Here is a 15,654-nt window from a genome sequence, read left to right on the forward strand (position 1 = left end):
ATTTTACATTTTATATTAAATGTCTTGGTTTTTCCTCCCTCTGAAAATCCTATTAAATGTTTATTAACAAGCCATCCTATAATAATAAAACAGCTATTAATGTAACAATACAATAAAACAAATATATTTAATGATGTTTTTTTCATTATTTTAACAATAGGCTTATGTATATTACTTTATATAGATTCTGCAAGAAACACAAAACTTAAAAAATAAATGATTTACAATTGCACACACAAGGTTTTGTGCAGCTTCACTCATTGTAAAGGAAGATAATGTGCTTCGTACACCTGCAGGACCGCAAGCAAGGTCGCAGAGAAAATGCGGGCTGGGATTTGAGTGATGTGGGCATTTTCTATATGAACAAGTGGAATGGATTGGATACCGACGCACGAAAGGGGCTCTTTACCTTACGCTACGAAGTGAGGGGAAACTGAGTGAATAATAACAGGTTATACGATTATTTATTTAAACTCATATTTGGGCCACTTTATAATGAATATGTCGGCATTTATTTGTAAAAAAAAAAACACCAAATTATTTAGGGGGCCTTAAGAATATTTTAGGGGGGCTTGAGCCCCCCTAAAATAGGCCTAACAACGCCAATGAGTTAAAGTACCAATGATTGTCACACACACACACTAGGTGTGGTGAAATGTGTCCTCTGCATTTGACCCATCCCCTTGATCACCCCCTGGGATGTGAGGGGAGCAGTGGGCAGCAGCGGCGCCGCGCCCGGGAATAATTGTTGGTGATTTAACCCCCAATTTTAACCCTTGATGCTGAGTGCCAAGCAGGGAAGAATGCTGGTATGAGCTTTTAAACATAAACCGTTAACTGCTGTCAATCAAATGGTGAATAAGATACTCTTTAGGGTTCATATGTTTGTAAATCTGACTGTGATGAAGTCAGTGCCTCACCAGTCATGAACCTCACCGCACGTCACTGATGAACACTGTCATAAACATGTGCCATATAGTGAAACCACACCAAACAACAACGAAAAACACATTTTGGAAGAATATTTGCACCGCAACACAAAATAAACACTACAGTTTATTGAATGTTAAATGCGCCGAAAAATAGAACGTTTTGTACACTGTTGAGGAGTTTCAATATCCAGTAGTGTGCAAGTGGGTTTTCTGTATAGTATCTCAAGCCCGGTGACAAAAATGACGGTATTTTGAGAGGTGAAGTCGGACTAAGTAGGACATCACTGAAGGCCTAGGTGAGAAGCGCACGGGCCGCCACTGGTAGCACTTGAAAGCGGGAAAGTACGAGGTGCTTGAGGAGTTCAAACATGGCGTGGCAGGCCTGTGGAGAACGTGTGTGGATGTGATGTTGACCAACCCAAGCATGTTTGGATGCCAAACTGATTTTTTTTTCTTTCTTCCACCCTAGTGTGTTTGTATTTGTTGACGCAGGGGTCCAGTACCAGAGCCTTGCTGCAGACGCACGATGGTCATTCAATTCCTGTGACCTGCGAGCGAAGCAGAAGGGGAGTATTTGCAGAAACCATGTGTCAGTTTATGTGTCTGAGCGAGGGCACAGGCAGATGTCGCACATTACCCGCCAATTTAGTGCCTCTAAAATGGTTTCGCAAATGAGCGTCCTAATGACAGGCCGTGTTGTTGGGTCAAGAAACAGCCAGTGTGTGCGCGGATAAAATAACATTTGTCCGACTGCAGTGCCTCTCATCTTCATTTTACCTCTTAACCCTAACCTCACAACAGGCTGCGCTGCTTACTGTAAGTACATTAGCCACACAAGATGGAGTTGACCAGCCGGGCAGATGTCTAACACACGTCTTTGTTGATTTGTCTTGCTTTTAGTCAGAATTTTCTACGTTGATGAATGATTCAGACCTTACAGTACATGATTAAGTGCACACACACCAGATTATAAGGGTGGTGTGTATTTCTGTGAATCATATGTCATTTGTTGAACAAAAAGACAGACTCACGCTTAAATTTGGTTGTAAAATGCCCTAATTGAATGTGTGCTCAAGTAAAAGTTAAGCTTAAATTAAAATTAAGTTAAAATAAACCCCTCAACGCCAATGGACGTGATTATTTTAACCTTGAATTATTAATATTTGTACATGCTGCTGGAGCATTAGAGGGAAGGCAAGTGACCAATTAAAATCCTCCTAATTTTATCGACTAAATATTTGATGTTTTTGACATTACTTTTTTCCCCATCTATATATTCTTTATATAGGCGTTAGAGATGCGCGGATAGGCAATTATTTCATCCGCAACCGCATCACAAAAGTCGTCATCCATCCGCAATCCACCCGAACCAACATTTTATCAAAACCACACCCGCCCGCACCCGCCCGTTGTTATATATCTAATATAGACGATGCAAGTCATTAGTGAGGTTAGAAAGCTTTTGCCTGTTAAAGAAAGAAGACTGATCCAATGTAGCAGAGACATTCAATGCGTGCCACGCATTAATATCTCTTGGCCACGCGTTAGTAGCTAAGAGATATTGCGTGATAATATTATTTATCATTATTATAGTATCATTGTCATTTCCATTAAGAAAGTGTTGACTATTGTTGCCAATGCCCTCAGATCAGGAGTGCGTTCCTCACACTTTGTGTGCGCAATTGCAGAAAGCCGAACGAGGCTTTTAAGAAGTTAAAAAAATGTTTTAGAAAGACTAGGCCTATATTTTCGTTAGGTAAAAAAAAAAATTCTGAATTTATTTCAATGAATATTAACTTGTTAACGTTATAATGCTCAAATAGGGACGAGGGCGGGGTGCACAGTGAAACAGTGAACAATTTCGTGACACCTTTATTGATTGATCTGCAGCCATGACAAAATATCAGACAATCTCCATTGTCAACGACAGGCAGGAAAATAAAGATAAACACATAGCCTATGTTCTAGGCATAGGCTCATACGTTTTTAAGTTGAAATAAAAAATGTGCCTCATAAGCCGTAGGCTGTCAATCACGCGCACAAACTTAAATTATACAATAACATATGTATGTCATCTCTATTTAAACTAAAATAAATAATAATAATAAATTACCTGCAACTTATTGGCCAAGGCAAAAAGCTGAAGGGGGGAAATCAAACCCATCAGACTGCACTTTATCATCAAACTTGAATTAATAATGAAAATAGACGGTCGCGACAAACAAAGCAGGCTAAATATCCTTACATTGTCGCCAATCGGAGATGCGCTTCACTTGAAAGCGGGGCCAAATAATTAACACACAGTAGTATATCTTGAATAGAAAAAAAACACAATAAACAACGCAATTGCCTTAATTCCTTTGCATTGTAGTGCGCCCAAACAACACGTAACCATCAAAATTATTCAGCTGACCGAACTCAATATAGGTTAGACATGGGCTTATTTGGCATAGCCTAGGTAACGTAGACTAATTCGTTTAACATATCCAACCGTATGTCTACTTACTTTTTTTTTGTTAGCACTATGCAGGAATAAAATGGCATCTACAGTGCCAGGATTCGCCCTGCTGCGCTGAAGGAGCGCTCACTTGCGCCACTTGTTGCTGGGACGCATAGGATTCTCTTGGCAAGGTGTTGTAGTCGTGGGAATGATTGTCCTTGTTTCCCCCAAAAGGAAAGTAGATTTTCCTCTGCTGATCCATCGAGATTTAAGTTTGTAGAGGAATAATCCTCTACTTCATCAACAAGCACAGGTGTATCCTCCTCCCATTCTGTGAAGTCAATCCTTTTCTTTTTCGGTGATGCACCATCAGCTCCACATAAAGGACCGATAAAATCTATATGTTTTTCGTATGTGGGTAACAACATTTAACTATGTATATATATTTCCGAATTGGTTCAACCGCCCGAATCTATTTACAATCTATTTTTTTCGTCATGTCACCCGCCCGACCCGCGGATTATCTGCGGACTCCGCGGTTGTGTCCGCAAACCGCGCATCTCTAATAGGCGTGTTTTAAATGCACTTAATGCAGAGTGCAAACTAAGGTCTTGTTCAATAATATCAAGAAAACATAATATTACTATAGATACATGTGTAGATAAATGTTAAATACAGTTTAGAATAGCCTGTATTACAATTTAACATTTTTATTTTTTCTCTTTTGACATTTTTACTAATAGCCAGCTCGGAAATACATTTTTTGTTTCTGTATGTTTTCTTTCTTTCTTTCTTTCTTTACACAGTAACACACACCAGTAATCTACAAAAATACAACAGTATTATTTTCAGTCTTAAAATCATTAAATCAATGTTCAAAAAGGAAGAATGTTGACACTTAATGCAGACTAAGATCGTGTTCTATAATAACAAGAACAGATATTACTCTAGATAGATAGATATCAAATACAGTTTAGAATAGCCTGTATTACAATTAAAACATTTTTACTTTTTTTTTTTTTTTTTTTTTTTTACTAATAGCTAGCATGGAAATACGTTTTTTGTTCCCGTTTTCTTTCTTTTAATAATAATAATAATAATGGATTAGATTTTATATCGCGCTTTTCTATTATTAGATACTCAAAGTGCTCACAGAGAAGTGGGAACCCATCATTCATTCACACCTGGTGGTGGTGAAAATACACTTTAGGATAGTCTGTACAGTATTACTATTAAAACATTTTAACTGTTTGACATTTTTACCAATAGCCAGCATGGAAAAGCAGTTTGTTTTAGTTTTTTTTTTTTTTTTTTTTACACAGTCACACATACCAGTAACCTACATCAGTATTATAATGATGGCAAAATATTGTAGCCGATTAAACACTCTCTACCTCTAACAACCAAAAAGCTGTGAAAACGATGATGCTGTGTTCCAAATTGTAATTATTTACTGAACTTGTTATACATACATATACATATATATGTATACATATCCATATATATATATACATATACATATATATATACATATATATATATATATATATATATATATATATATATATATATATATATATATATATATATATATATATATATATATATATATATATATATATATCCTCCCGAAATTCAGCGCCCTTCCCGAAAACCTCCCGGGACAAATATTCTCCCGAAAATCTCCCGATTTTCAGCCGGAGCTGGAGGCCACGCCCCCTCCAGCTCCATGCGGACCTGAGTGAGGACAGCCTTTTTTCACGACGGTAGGACAACAGGGTGACAAGAACTAAATCATCCAGACTAGAGATAAATTGTATTATTATGTTTATCTTACCTATAAATAATTATATTTATTAATTAAAAAAAAAAAAACTAAATACATTTTTACTATATTTTGCTAAAAACATCAAAATTAATTGTATTTTTATTTGTATTTTTTCTGACTCCTCATTACATCCAGCCATAGAATTATACATTAAAATAAACATATTTGAAATAATTATTTTTAAATGATCATAATAGTTCATTTAAAATGACCACATTTAATTATTAAAATAATTGCTTGTTTATCAACAACTTTAGCATTTTATTCATTACATTTTGAAACTCTCAGAAGCCAAGTTATGTTATATTCCTTAATATTTATTTATGCAAGTTTGAAGTATCAATTATCTAAACACAGTTTTGTTTGCATATTTTCAGGATGTATATATACATATATATATATATATATATATATTAAAAGTTCAAATGTTTTAATAGCATACTTGCCAACCTTGAGACCTCCGATTTCGGGAGGTGGGGTGTGGGGGCGTGGTCGGGGGTGGGGCGGGGCGTGGTTAAGAGGGGAGGAGTATATTGACAGCTAGAATTCACCAAGTCAAGTATTTCATACATATATATATATATATATATATATATATATATATATATATATATATATATATATATATATATATATATATATAAGTCAAGTATTTCATACATATATATATATATATATATATATGTATGAAATACTTGACTTATATATATATATATATATATATATATATATATATATATATGTATGAAATACTTGACTTATATATATATATATATATATATATATATATATATATATATATATATATATATATATATATATGTATGAAATACTTGACTTATATATATATATATATATATATATATATATATATATATATGTATGAAATACTTGACTTATATATATATATATATATATATATATATATATATATATATATATATATATATATATATATATATATATATATATATATATATATATATATATATATATATATATATATGTATGAAATACTTGACTTGGTGAATTCTAGCTGTCAATATACTCCTCCCCTCTTAACCACGCCCCGCCCCACCCCCGACCACGCCCCCACACCCCACCTCCCGAAATCGGAGGTCTCAAGGTTGGCAAGTATGCTATTAAAACATTTTAACTTTTTGACATTTTTACCAATAGCCAGCATGGAAAAGCAGTTTGTTTTAGTTCTTTTTTTTTTACACAGTCACACATACCAGTAATCTACATCAGTATTATAATGATGGCAAAATATTGTACTCTCTACCTCTAACAACCAAAAAGCTGTGAAAACGATGATGCTGTGTTCCAAATTGTAATTATTTACTGAACTTGTTATATGTATATATATATATATATATATATATATATATATATATATATATACACATACTTGCCAACCCTCCCGAATTTTCCGGGAGACTCCCGAAATTCAGCGCCTTTCCCGAAAACATCAACAACAACAAATATTCTCCCGAAAATCTCCCGATTTTCAGCCGGAGCTGGAGGCCACGCCCCCTCCAGCTCCATGCGGACCTGAGTGAGGACAGCCTTTTTTCACGACGGTAGGACAACAGGGTGACAAGAACTAAATCATCCAGACTAGAGATAAATTGTATTATTATGTTTATCTTACCTATAAATAATTATATTTATTAATTAAAAAAAAAAAAACTAAATACATTTTTACTATATTTTGCTAAAAACATCAAAATTAATTGTATTTTTATTTGTATTTTTTCTGACTCCTCATTACATCCAGCCATAGAATTATACATTAAAATAAACATATTTGAAATAATTATTTTTAAATGATCATTATAGTTCATTTAAAATGACCACATTTAATTATTAAAATAATTGCTTGTTTATCAACAACTTTAGCATTTTATTCATTACATTTTGAAACTCTCAGAAGCCAAGTTATGTTATATTCCTTAATATTTATTTATGCAAGTTTGAAGTATCAATTATCTAAACACAGTTTTGTTTGCATATTTTCAGGATGTATATATACATATATATATATATATATATATATTAAAAGTTCAAATGTTTTAATAGCATACTTGCCAACCTTGAGACCTCCGATTTCGGGAGGTGGGGTGTGGGGGCGTGGTCGGGGGTGGGGCGGGGCGTGGTTAAGAGGGGAGGAGTATATTGACAGCTAGAATTCACCAAGTCAAGTATTTCATACATATATATATATATATATATATATATATATATATATATATATATATATATATATATATATATATATATATATATAAGTCAAGTATTTCATACATATATATATATATATATATATATGTATGAAATACTTGACTTATATATATATATATATATATATATATATATATATATATATATGTATGAAATACTTGACTTATATATATATATATATATATATATATATATATATATATATATATATATATATATATATATATATATATATATGTATGAAATACTTGACTTATATATATATATATATATATATATATATATATATATATATGTATGAAATACTTGACTTATATATATATATATATATATATATATATATATATATATATATATATATATATATATATATATATATATATATATATATACGTATGAAATACTTGACTTGGTGAATTCTAGCTGTCAATATACTCCTCCCCTCTTAACCACGCCCCGCCCCACCCCCGACCACGCCCCCACACCCCACCTCCCGAAATCGGAGGTCTCAAGGTTGGCAAGTATGCTATTAAAACATTTTAACTTTTTGACATTTTTACCAATAGCCAGCATGGAAAAGCAGTTTGTTTTAGTTCTTTTTTTTTTACACAGTCACACATACCAGTAATCTACATCAGTATTATAATGATGGCAAAATATTGTACTCTCTACCTCTAACAAACAAAAAGCTGTGAAAACGATGATGCTGTGTTCCAAATTGTAATTATTTACTGAACTTGTTATATGTATATATATATATATATATATATATATATATATATATATATACACATACTTGCCAACCCTCCCGAATTTTCCGGGAGACTCCCGAAATTCAGCGCCTTTCCCGAAAACATCAACAACAACAAATATTCTCCCGAAAATCTCCCGATTTTCAGCCGGAGCTGGAGGCCACGCCCCCTCCAGCTCCATGCGGACCTGAGTGAGGACAGCCTTTTTTCATGACGGGAGGACAACAGGGTGACAAGAACTAAATCATCCAGACTAGAGATAAATTGTATTATTACGTTTATCTTACCTAAAAATAAATATATCTATTAATTTAAAAAAACAAATACATTTTTACTATATTTTGCTAAAATCATCAAAATTAATTGTATTTTTTATTTGTATTTTTTCTGACTCCTCATTACATCCAGCCATAGAATTATACATTAAAATAAACATATTTGAAATAATTAATTTTAAATGATCATAATAATTCATTTAAAATGACCACATTTAATTATTTAAATAATTGCTTGTTTATCAACAACTTTAGCATTTTATTCATTACATTTTGAAGCTCTCAGAAGCCAAGTTATGTTAAATTCCTTACGATTTATTTATGCAAGTTTGAAGTATCAATTATCTAAACACAGTTTTGTTTGCATATTTTCAGGATGTAGAATCGTGAATTCTAGCTGTCAATATACTCCTCCCCTCTTAACCACGCCCCGACCCCAACCACGCCCCGCCCCACCCCCGACCCCCCACCCCACCTCCAGAAATCGGAGGTCTCAAGGTTGGCAAGTATGTATGTCATACTTGCCAACCCTCCCGGATTTTCCGGGAGACTCCCGAAATTCAGCGCCTCTCCCGAAAACCTCCCGGGACAAATCTTCTCCCGAAAATCTCCTGAAATTCAGGCGGAGCTGGAAGCCACGCCCCCTCCAGCTCCATGCGGACCTGAGTGACGTCAGGTGCGCAACACCACGTAAAATGTTGGCCAACCAAAAAGTAACCCCAGTATGCTATAGCCAACATTCACCAGGAGATGGCAACAGACAAACACAGATCACTATTACATTCCTCCCCTTTTAGAAATGTATAGAAGTTACTCAAAATAAATAAACAACCCAACCAAAAAATGCAGCAGCTCGATTAAAAAACTGTACTTAAGCCATATTATTTTCTTTTTTTTTTAGTACTGAACTCTTAACCCTCATTTGTAAAAAAAAATAACATGCTTATTATACAAACAGTATTTGTACACCTTTAACACAGATTTTTATACTGTCTTCAGAGATTCAGTTTTTTTGGTGGTACTCGAAACCTTTCTGGGTACCTGCGAAAGGGTGTTCAGCATGGTTAGAAAAATAGTGACAGAGAATAGAACAAGGATGGACAATTCAACCCTTAACTCAACAATGAGTAGATGAGTGTTATGTGTGTGTATATGTGTAAATAATCGAACACTGAAATTCAAGTATTTCTTTTATATATATATATATATATATATATATATATATATATATATATATATATATATATATATATATATATATATATATATACATATATATATATAATATATATATATATATCTGGAATTCACTGAAAGTCAAGTATTTCTTATATATATATATATATATATATATATATATATATATATATATATATATATATATATATATATATTTATGAAATACTTGACTTGGTGAATTCTAGCTGTAAATATACTCCTCCCCTCTTAGCCCCGCCCCCAACCACGCCCCACCCCCACCTCCCGAAATTGGAGGTCTCAAGGTTGGCAAGTATGATGTATATATATATATATATATATATATATATATATATATTGCATTCTATTTTAGTTACTTTATTGACTTTACAACCCGCTGGCGCTGATTTGTACTGTTTTTGTACTTATTTTGATTATTATTATTTCTCGAGTGTTTGTAAATGTTGCAGTTTATAAATAAAGGTATATAAAATTTAAACAAAATAATAATAAATAAAAAAAACTCGTAGCCGCTATCGGCACCGACTGCCGTGTTTCGACTTCAACTGTCGTGAAATGACGTGACACGTGACGCAGCACGGCAACAGCGGGATTGTTTGAAAACAGGAAACCACAAACAAGACTTCGAGCGTCTGCGTGCTGTTATTGTAAGTTTCGCCCTTATTAAAACGGACGTTTTAATGTAAATTACATACGCGCTGTGTTTGGAACATGATGTAGTGTACGCGGAACTTTGCCTTCGGCTGCTGAAGGAAAGTCAACAATAGTGGCTAAAGCTAGCAGAGTTAGCTCGCGGCGACGCTTTTGTTTTGAAGGTCTACTATTGCACGATTGAGGGCGGAAGTGCACGTCTAAAGTCACAATGTCGTACACGGACATCCCTCGTATGCTGGCACTGGAGGAGGAGGTGAGGAGTTTGTCAGAGGACTTGATGCAATGTCAGGTAAGTGGCCCAAACACTATACACTATTCTTCTAATACCTGCATTAGGGATGTCCGATAATGGCTTTTTTGCAGATATTCCGATATTGTCCAACTCTTAATTACCGATATCAACCTATACCGATATATACAGTCGTGGAATTAACACATTATTATGCCTAATTTGGACAACCAAATATAGTGAAGATAAGGTCCTTTTTTTTAAAATTCATAAAATAAGATAAATAAATTAAAAACACTTTCTTGAATAAAAAAGAAAGTAAAACAATATAAAAACAGTTACATAGAAACTAGTAATGAATGAAAATGAGTAAAATTAAGTGTTAAAGGTTAGTACTATTAGTGGACCAGCAGCACGCACAATCATGTGTGCTTACGGACTGTATCCCTTGCAGACTGTATTGATATATAATGTAGGAACCAGAATATTAATAACAGAAAGAAACAACCCTTTTGTGTGAATGAGTGATCTATATTGATGTATAATCCATATTGAGATTAGTGTAGGAAATTATAATGTATATATATATATATATATATATATATAGGCCCTGCGATGAGGTGGCGACTTGTCCAGGGTGTACCCCGCCTTCCGCCCGATTGTAGCTGAGATAGGCTCCAGCGACCCCGAAGGGAATAAGCGGTAGAAAATGGATGGATGGATATATATATATATATATATTAGAGATGCGCGGTTTGCAGGCACAACCGCGGAGTCCGCGGATTATCCGCGGATCGGGCGGATGAAATTAAAAAAGATTAGATTTTATCCGCGGGTCGGGTCGGGTCGGGTCGGGCGGTTGAAATTTAAAAAAATTTGATTTTAAATAGATTCAGGCGGGTGGCAGTTAAACCAATTCGGAAATATATATACATAGTTAAATGTTGTTACCCACATACGAAAAACGAGCAGGCACCTGCAGCATATGCCACAACAGAAGAAAAAAAAAAGAAGAGATGGACACTTTTACGGAGCGGAGAAGGGACGCCCCTTCCCCCGAGAGGGCCCCACCGGGAGCCGTAGCTGAGGCGATCCGCGAGAAGGGCCCGACGCACGTCCAGGGTCACCACCGCGCCCACCGCACCGACACCCCGCCTCGTCCGCCTTCGCCGCGGCCGGCGTCACGCGCAGCAGGTAAGCAGCTTACCTGCCCGCCACCCCCGTGGCCGGGGGCTCGTAACAGGGGTCACTCCGCGCGCTCCGCCCGCGCAGCTTACCTGCCCGCCACCCCCGTGGCCGGGGGCTCGTAACAGGGGTCACTCCGCGCGCTCCGCCCGCGCAGCTTACCTGCCCGCCACCCCCGTGGCCGGGGGCTCGTAACAGGGGTCACTCCGCGCGCTCCGCCCGCGCAGCTTACCTGCCCGCCACCCCTGTTGCCGGGGGCGCTCACGAAAGGGGTGGGGCTCACCCTGGTTGATATAGACAGCAGGACGGTGGCCATGGAAGTTGGAACCCGCTAAGGAGTGTGTAACAACCCACCTGCCGAATCAATTAGCCCTGAAAATGGATGGCGCTGGAGCGTCGGGCTCATACCCGGCCGTCGCCGGCAGCGAGACGCGCTTGGAGGTGCGCTCAGCGCGGCTCCCATATGATTGCGCACTGGTGTGCGTCTGGGTCGTGACAGCGTGGCACGCGAATGTCTGTGCTGCATTGGATCAGTCTCCTTTCTTTAACAGGCAAAAGCTTTATAACCTCACTAATGCCTTGCATCGTCTATATTAGATATATAGCAACGGGCGGGTGCGGTTCTGATCAAATGTTAGGTCGGGTGGATGGCGGATGGTTGACGACTTTCTGATGCGGTTGCGGATGAAATAATTGCCTATCCGCGCATCTCTAATATATATATATATATATATATATATATATATATATATATATATATATATATATATATATAATGTAGGAAATGTAGGTATATTGATATATGATGTAGGAACTAGAATATTAATAACAGAAAGAAACAACCCTTTTGTGTGAATGAGTGTAAATGGGGGAGGGAGGTTTTTTGGGTTGGTGCACTAATTGTAAGTGTATCTTGTGTTTTTTTATGTTGATTTAATAAAAAAAACGATACCGATATAATAAAAAAACGATACCGATAATTTCCGATATTACATTTTCAAGCATTTATCTGCCGATAATATCGACAGGCCGAAATTATCGGGACATCTCTAGTCTGCATGCATTCAAACACACTGACACCCTTTATTTGTTTGCATTGAAGCCATTGGAGAAGATGCCCTCAGTTTGTGATTGAGAGGAATTATTTTACATTTCTAAATTTGTAGGTATGATGATTGATGATAAATTGAACTGGAAATCTCACGTAAAAAAATATACAACATAAAGTAGCAAGAAACACGTCAATAATGAATAAAGCAAAATATGTTCTAGACCAGTGGTTCTTAACCTTGTTGGAGGTACCGAACCCCACCAGTTTCATATGCGCATTGACCGAATCCTTCTTTAGTGAAAAATATATATATATATTTTTTCAAATTCAAGTTAAGTTAAAGTTAAAGTACCAATGATTGTCACACACACACTAGGTGTGGTGAAATTTGTCCTCTGCGTTTGACCCCATCACCCTTGATCACCCCCTGGGAGCAGCCCGGGAATCATTTTTGGTGATTTAACCCCCAATTCCAACCCTTGATGCTGAGTGCCAAGCAGGGAGGTAATGGGTCCCATTTTTATGGTCTTTGGTATGACTCGGCCGGGGTTTGAACTCACAACCTACCCATCTCAGGGCGGACACTCTAACCACTAGGCCACTGAGTAGGTCAAGACAGAGTTATGTTTTTTTTTTTACTGGTGCACAAAATGAACCGTGCATGAGCATCAGCTTGTTCAAAGAACAAAACCAACACAGTGCATGAACTCACAACAAATTACACACCTGCAAATCAGATGGAAAATTCGAAGGAACATAGTTTGGGGGTATCCGTAATACGTCGATAGGGAGAAGTTTTTATTTACACGATAAGTCGGGTGTGTCTTGACCTCCGCGCTGGAGGCTCCACCGAACCTCTCGGGTTCAATCGAACCCAGGTTAAGAACCACTGTTCTAGACCAAAAATCACTTCATATTCTCTACTGCTCACTAGTGTTACCATATCTGAGTTACTGTGTAGAAATATGGGGAAATAATTACAAAAGTACCCTTCATTCACTAACGGTGTTACAAAAAAGATCAGATAGTATAATACATAATTTGGATTTATTGAATCAAAGATACGGAAATTCCACGACATAGTGAATTTGCAAACATCTAGGGCTGCAACTGGCAACTAATTTGATAATCGATTAATCTGTCGATTATTACTTCGATTAATCGATTAATAATCGGATAAAAGAGACAAACTACATTTCTATCCTTTCCAGTATTTTATTGGGGAAAAAACAGCATACTGGCACCATACTGGCACCATACTTATTTTGATTATTGTTTCTCAGCTGTTTGTAAATGTTGCAGTTTTATTAAAAAAAAAGTAGTCTCTGCGCATGCGCATAGCGCAGATCCAACGAATCGATGACTAAATTAATCGCCAACTATTTTTATAATCGATTTAATCGATTAGTTGTTGCAGCCCTACAAACAGCTAGAATGATACACAAAGCAAACTATAACCTGCTACCCAAGAATATACAACAATTCTTCTCAAAAAAAGAGGAGAAATATAATCTGAGAGAAAAATGTCATTTAAAAAATGTGTATGCACGTACAACACTTAAGACTATCAGTATGTGGAATTAAATGATGGAATGGATTAAGCAAAGCAATCAAACAATGTACTAATATGATCCACTTCAAGAAACTCTTCAAACTTAAAGTTTACAAAGAAGAAGAAATATGATAAACATTCTGAATTTATTCATCCATCCATTCTTTCATTCTCAAAATAATCTTACTTATCTCATCATATGAAATATAACTTACTTCACTAATTATTCTTTATTTATTTATTTTTTATTGTGATTACTTGTGGAGTATATTGTGAATAAATTGAAAACAGGAAGAGAACAAAAGTTTAAGCGTCTTATGTAAAAGAAAAGAAATAGGATTAAATAAGCTCTGCTTCTTCCTACTCCTTTTCGAACATGTTGAAAAGAGAAACTGAAAATTGTGATGTATCATGTTGTATGCATGCATGCATCCAAATAAACCCAAACCTCAATAAACTCAAACCTCAAACATGCATACTCACCAGCAGGTGGTGCCTAATAACATCAACTCATCCTCACTTTGCATATAAAGTTAAAGTTAAAGTACCAATGATTGTCACACACACACTAGGTGTAGGAGCCTAAATGCTATTTAAGTTCATTTACATTTTATGGAAGGTGCGTTATGTTTATTCAGCCAAAAGGGGACTATTTACTTCATTTAAATAATACGAAAATGTATATATTGCATGCTTAGAATCATTATAAGGTACACTTTGTTTGTAATTATTATATTTGTCTGAATAATTTGATGACGTACTATTTTATACTGCTTTAATACAGTGAAGAATGTGTAATTGTTTAATTGCATGTATGGCGTAAGGATCTGTGTGGTAATAAGATTTGGACACAATGTATTATGGGTAATGGCAGTCAGTAGGGGTGTAACGGTACACAAAAATTCGGTTCGATACGTACCTCGGTTTGGAGGTCACGGTTCGGTTCATTTTCGGTTCAGTAAGAAAACAACAAAATATATATTTTTTGGTTATTTATTTACCAAATTTGTAAACAATGGCATAACATACATATACACACAGGGTCCATTGCCAGGGTTAATGTGGTCAACATATATAACATAAAAACTAAATAAGATAAGGCTCAGAATGGTTTCTTAACAAAACCTTTCTACATATAAAGTGCTTTTTTTGATTGATTGAGACTTTTATTAGTAGATTGCACAATACAGTGTATATTCCGTACAATTGCCCACTACATGGTAACACCCCAATAAGTTTTTCAACTTATTTAAGTCGGGGTCCATGTTAATCAACATTAAACTGCTTCAAGTTG

General features: G+C 35.6%; 1 protein-coding gene across 3 annotated transcripts in view; it reads left to right on the forward strand.

Moving 5' to 3' along the window:
• The first annotated feature begins 10,218 nt into the window (after positions 1 to 10,218).
• cntln (centlein, centrosomal protein) overlaps positions 10,219 to 15,654 on the forward strand; it is a 432,451-nt gene continuing 427,015 nt past the window's right edge. For 2 of the 3 annotated variants that reach the window (XM_061922945.1, XM_061922943.1), the window contains exon 1: positions 10,256 to 10,632. In XM_061922945.1, the coding sequence (XP_061778929.1) occupies positions 10,552 to 10,632 (81 nt within the window). In that variant the 5' untranslated portion in view covers positions 10,256 to 10,551. Of the gene's footprint in view, positions 10,633 to 15,654 lie in introns of all 3 variants that reach the window. The other variant, XM_061922942.1, reaches the window with a different exon arrangement.

This window comes from Nerophis lumbriciformis, linkage group LG27, assembly GCF_033978685.3.
Source record: "Nerophis lumbriciformis linkage group LG27, RoL_Nlum_v2.1, whole genome shotgun sequence".
In the NCBI taxonomy this organism is placed as follows: Eukaryota; Metazoa; Chordata; class Actinopteri; order Syngnathiformes; family Syngnathidae; genus Nerophis; species Nerophis lumbriciformis.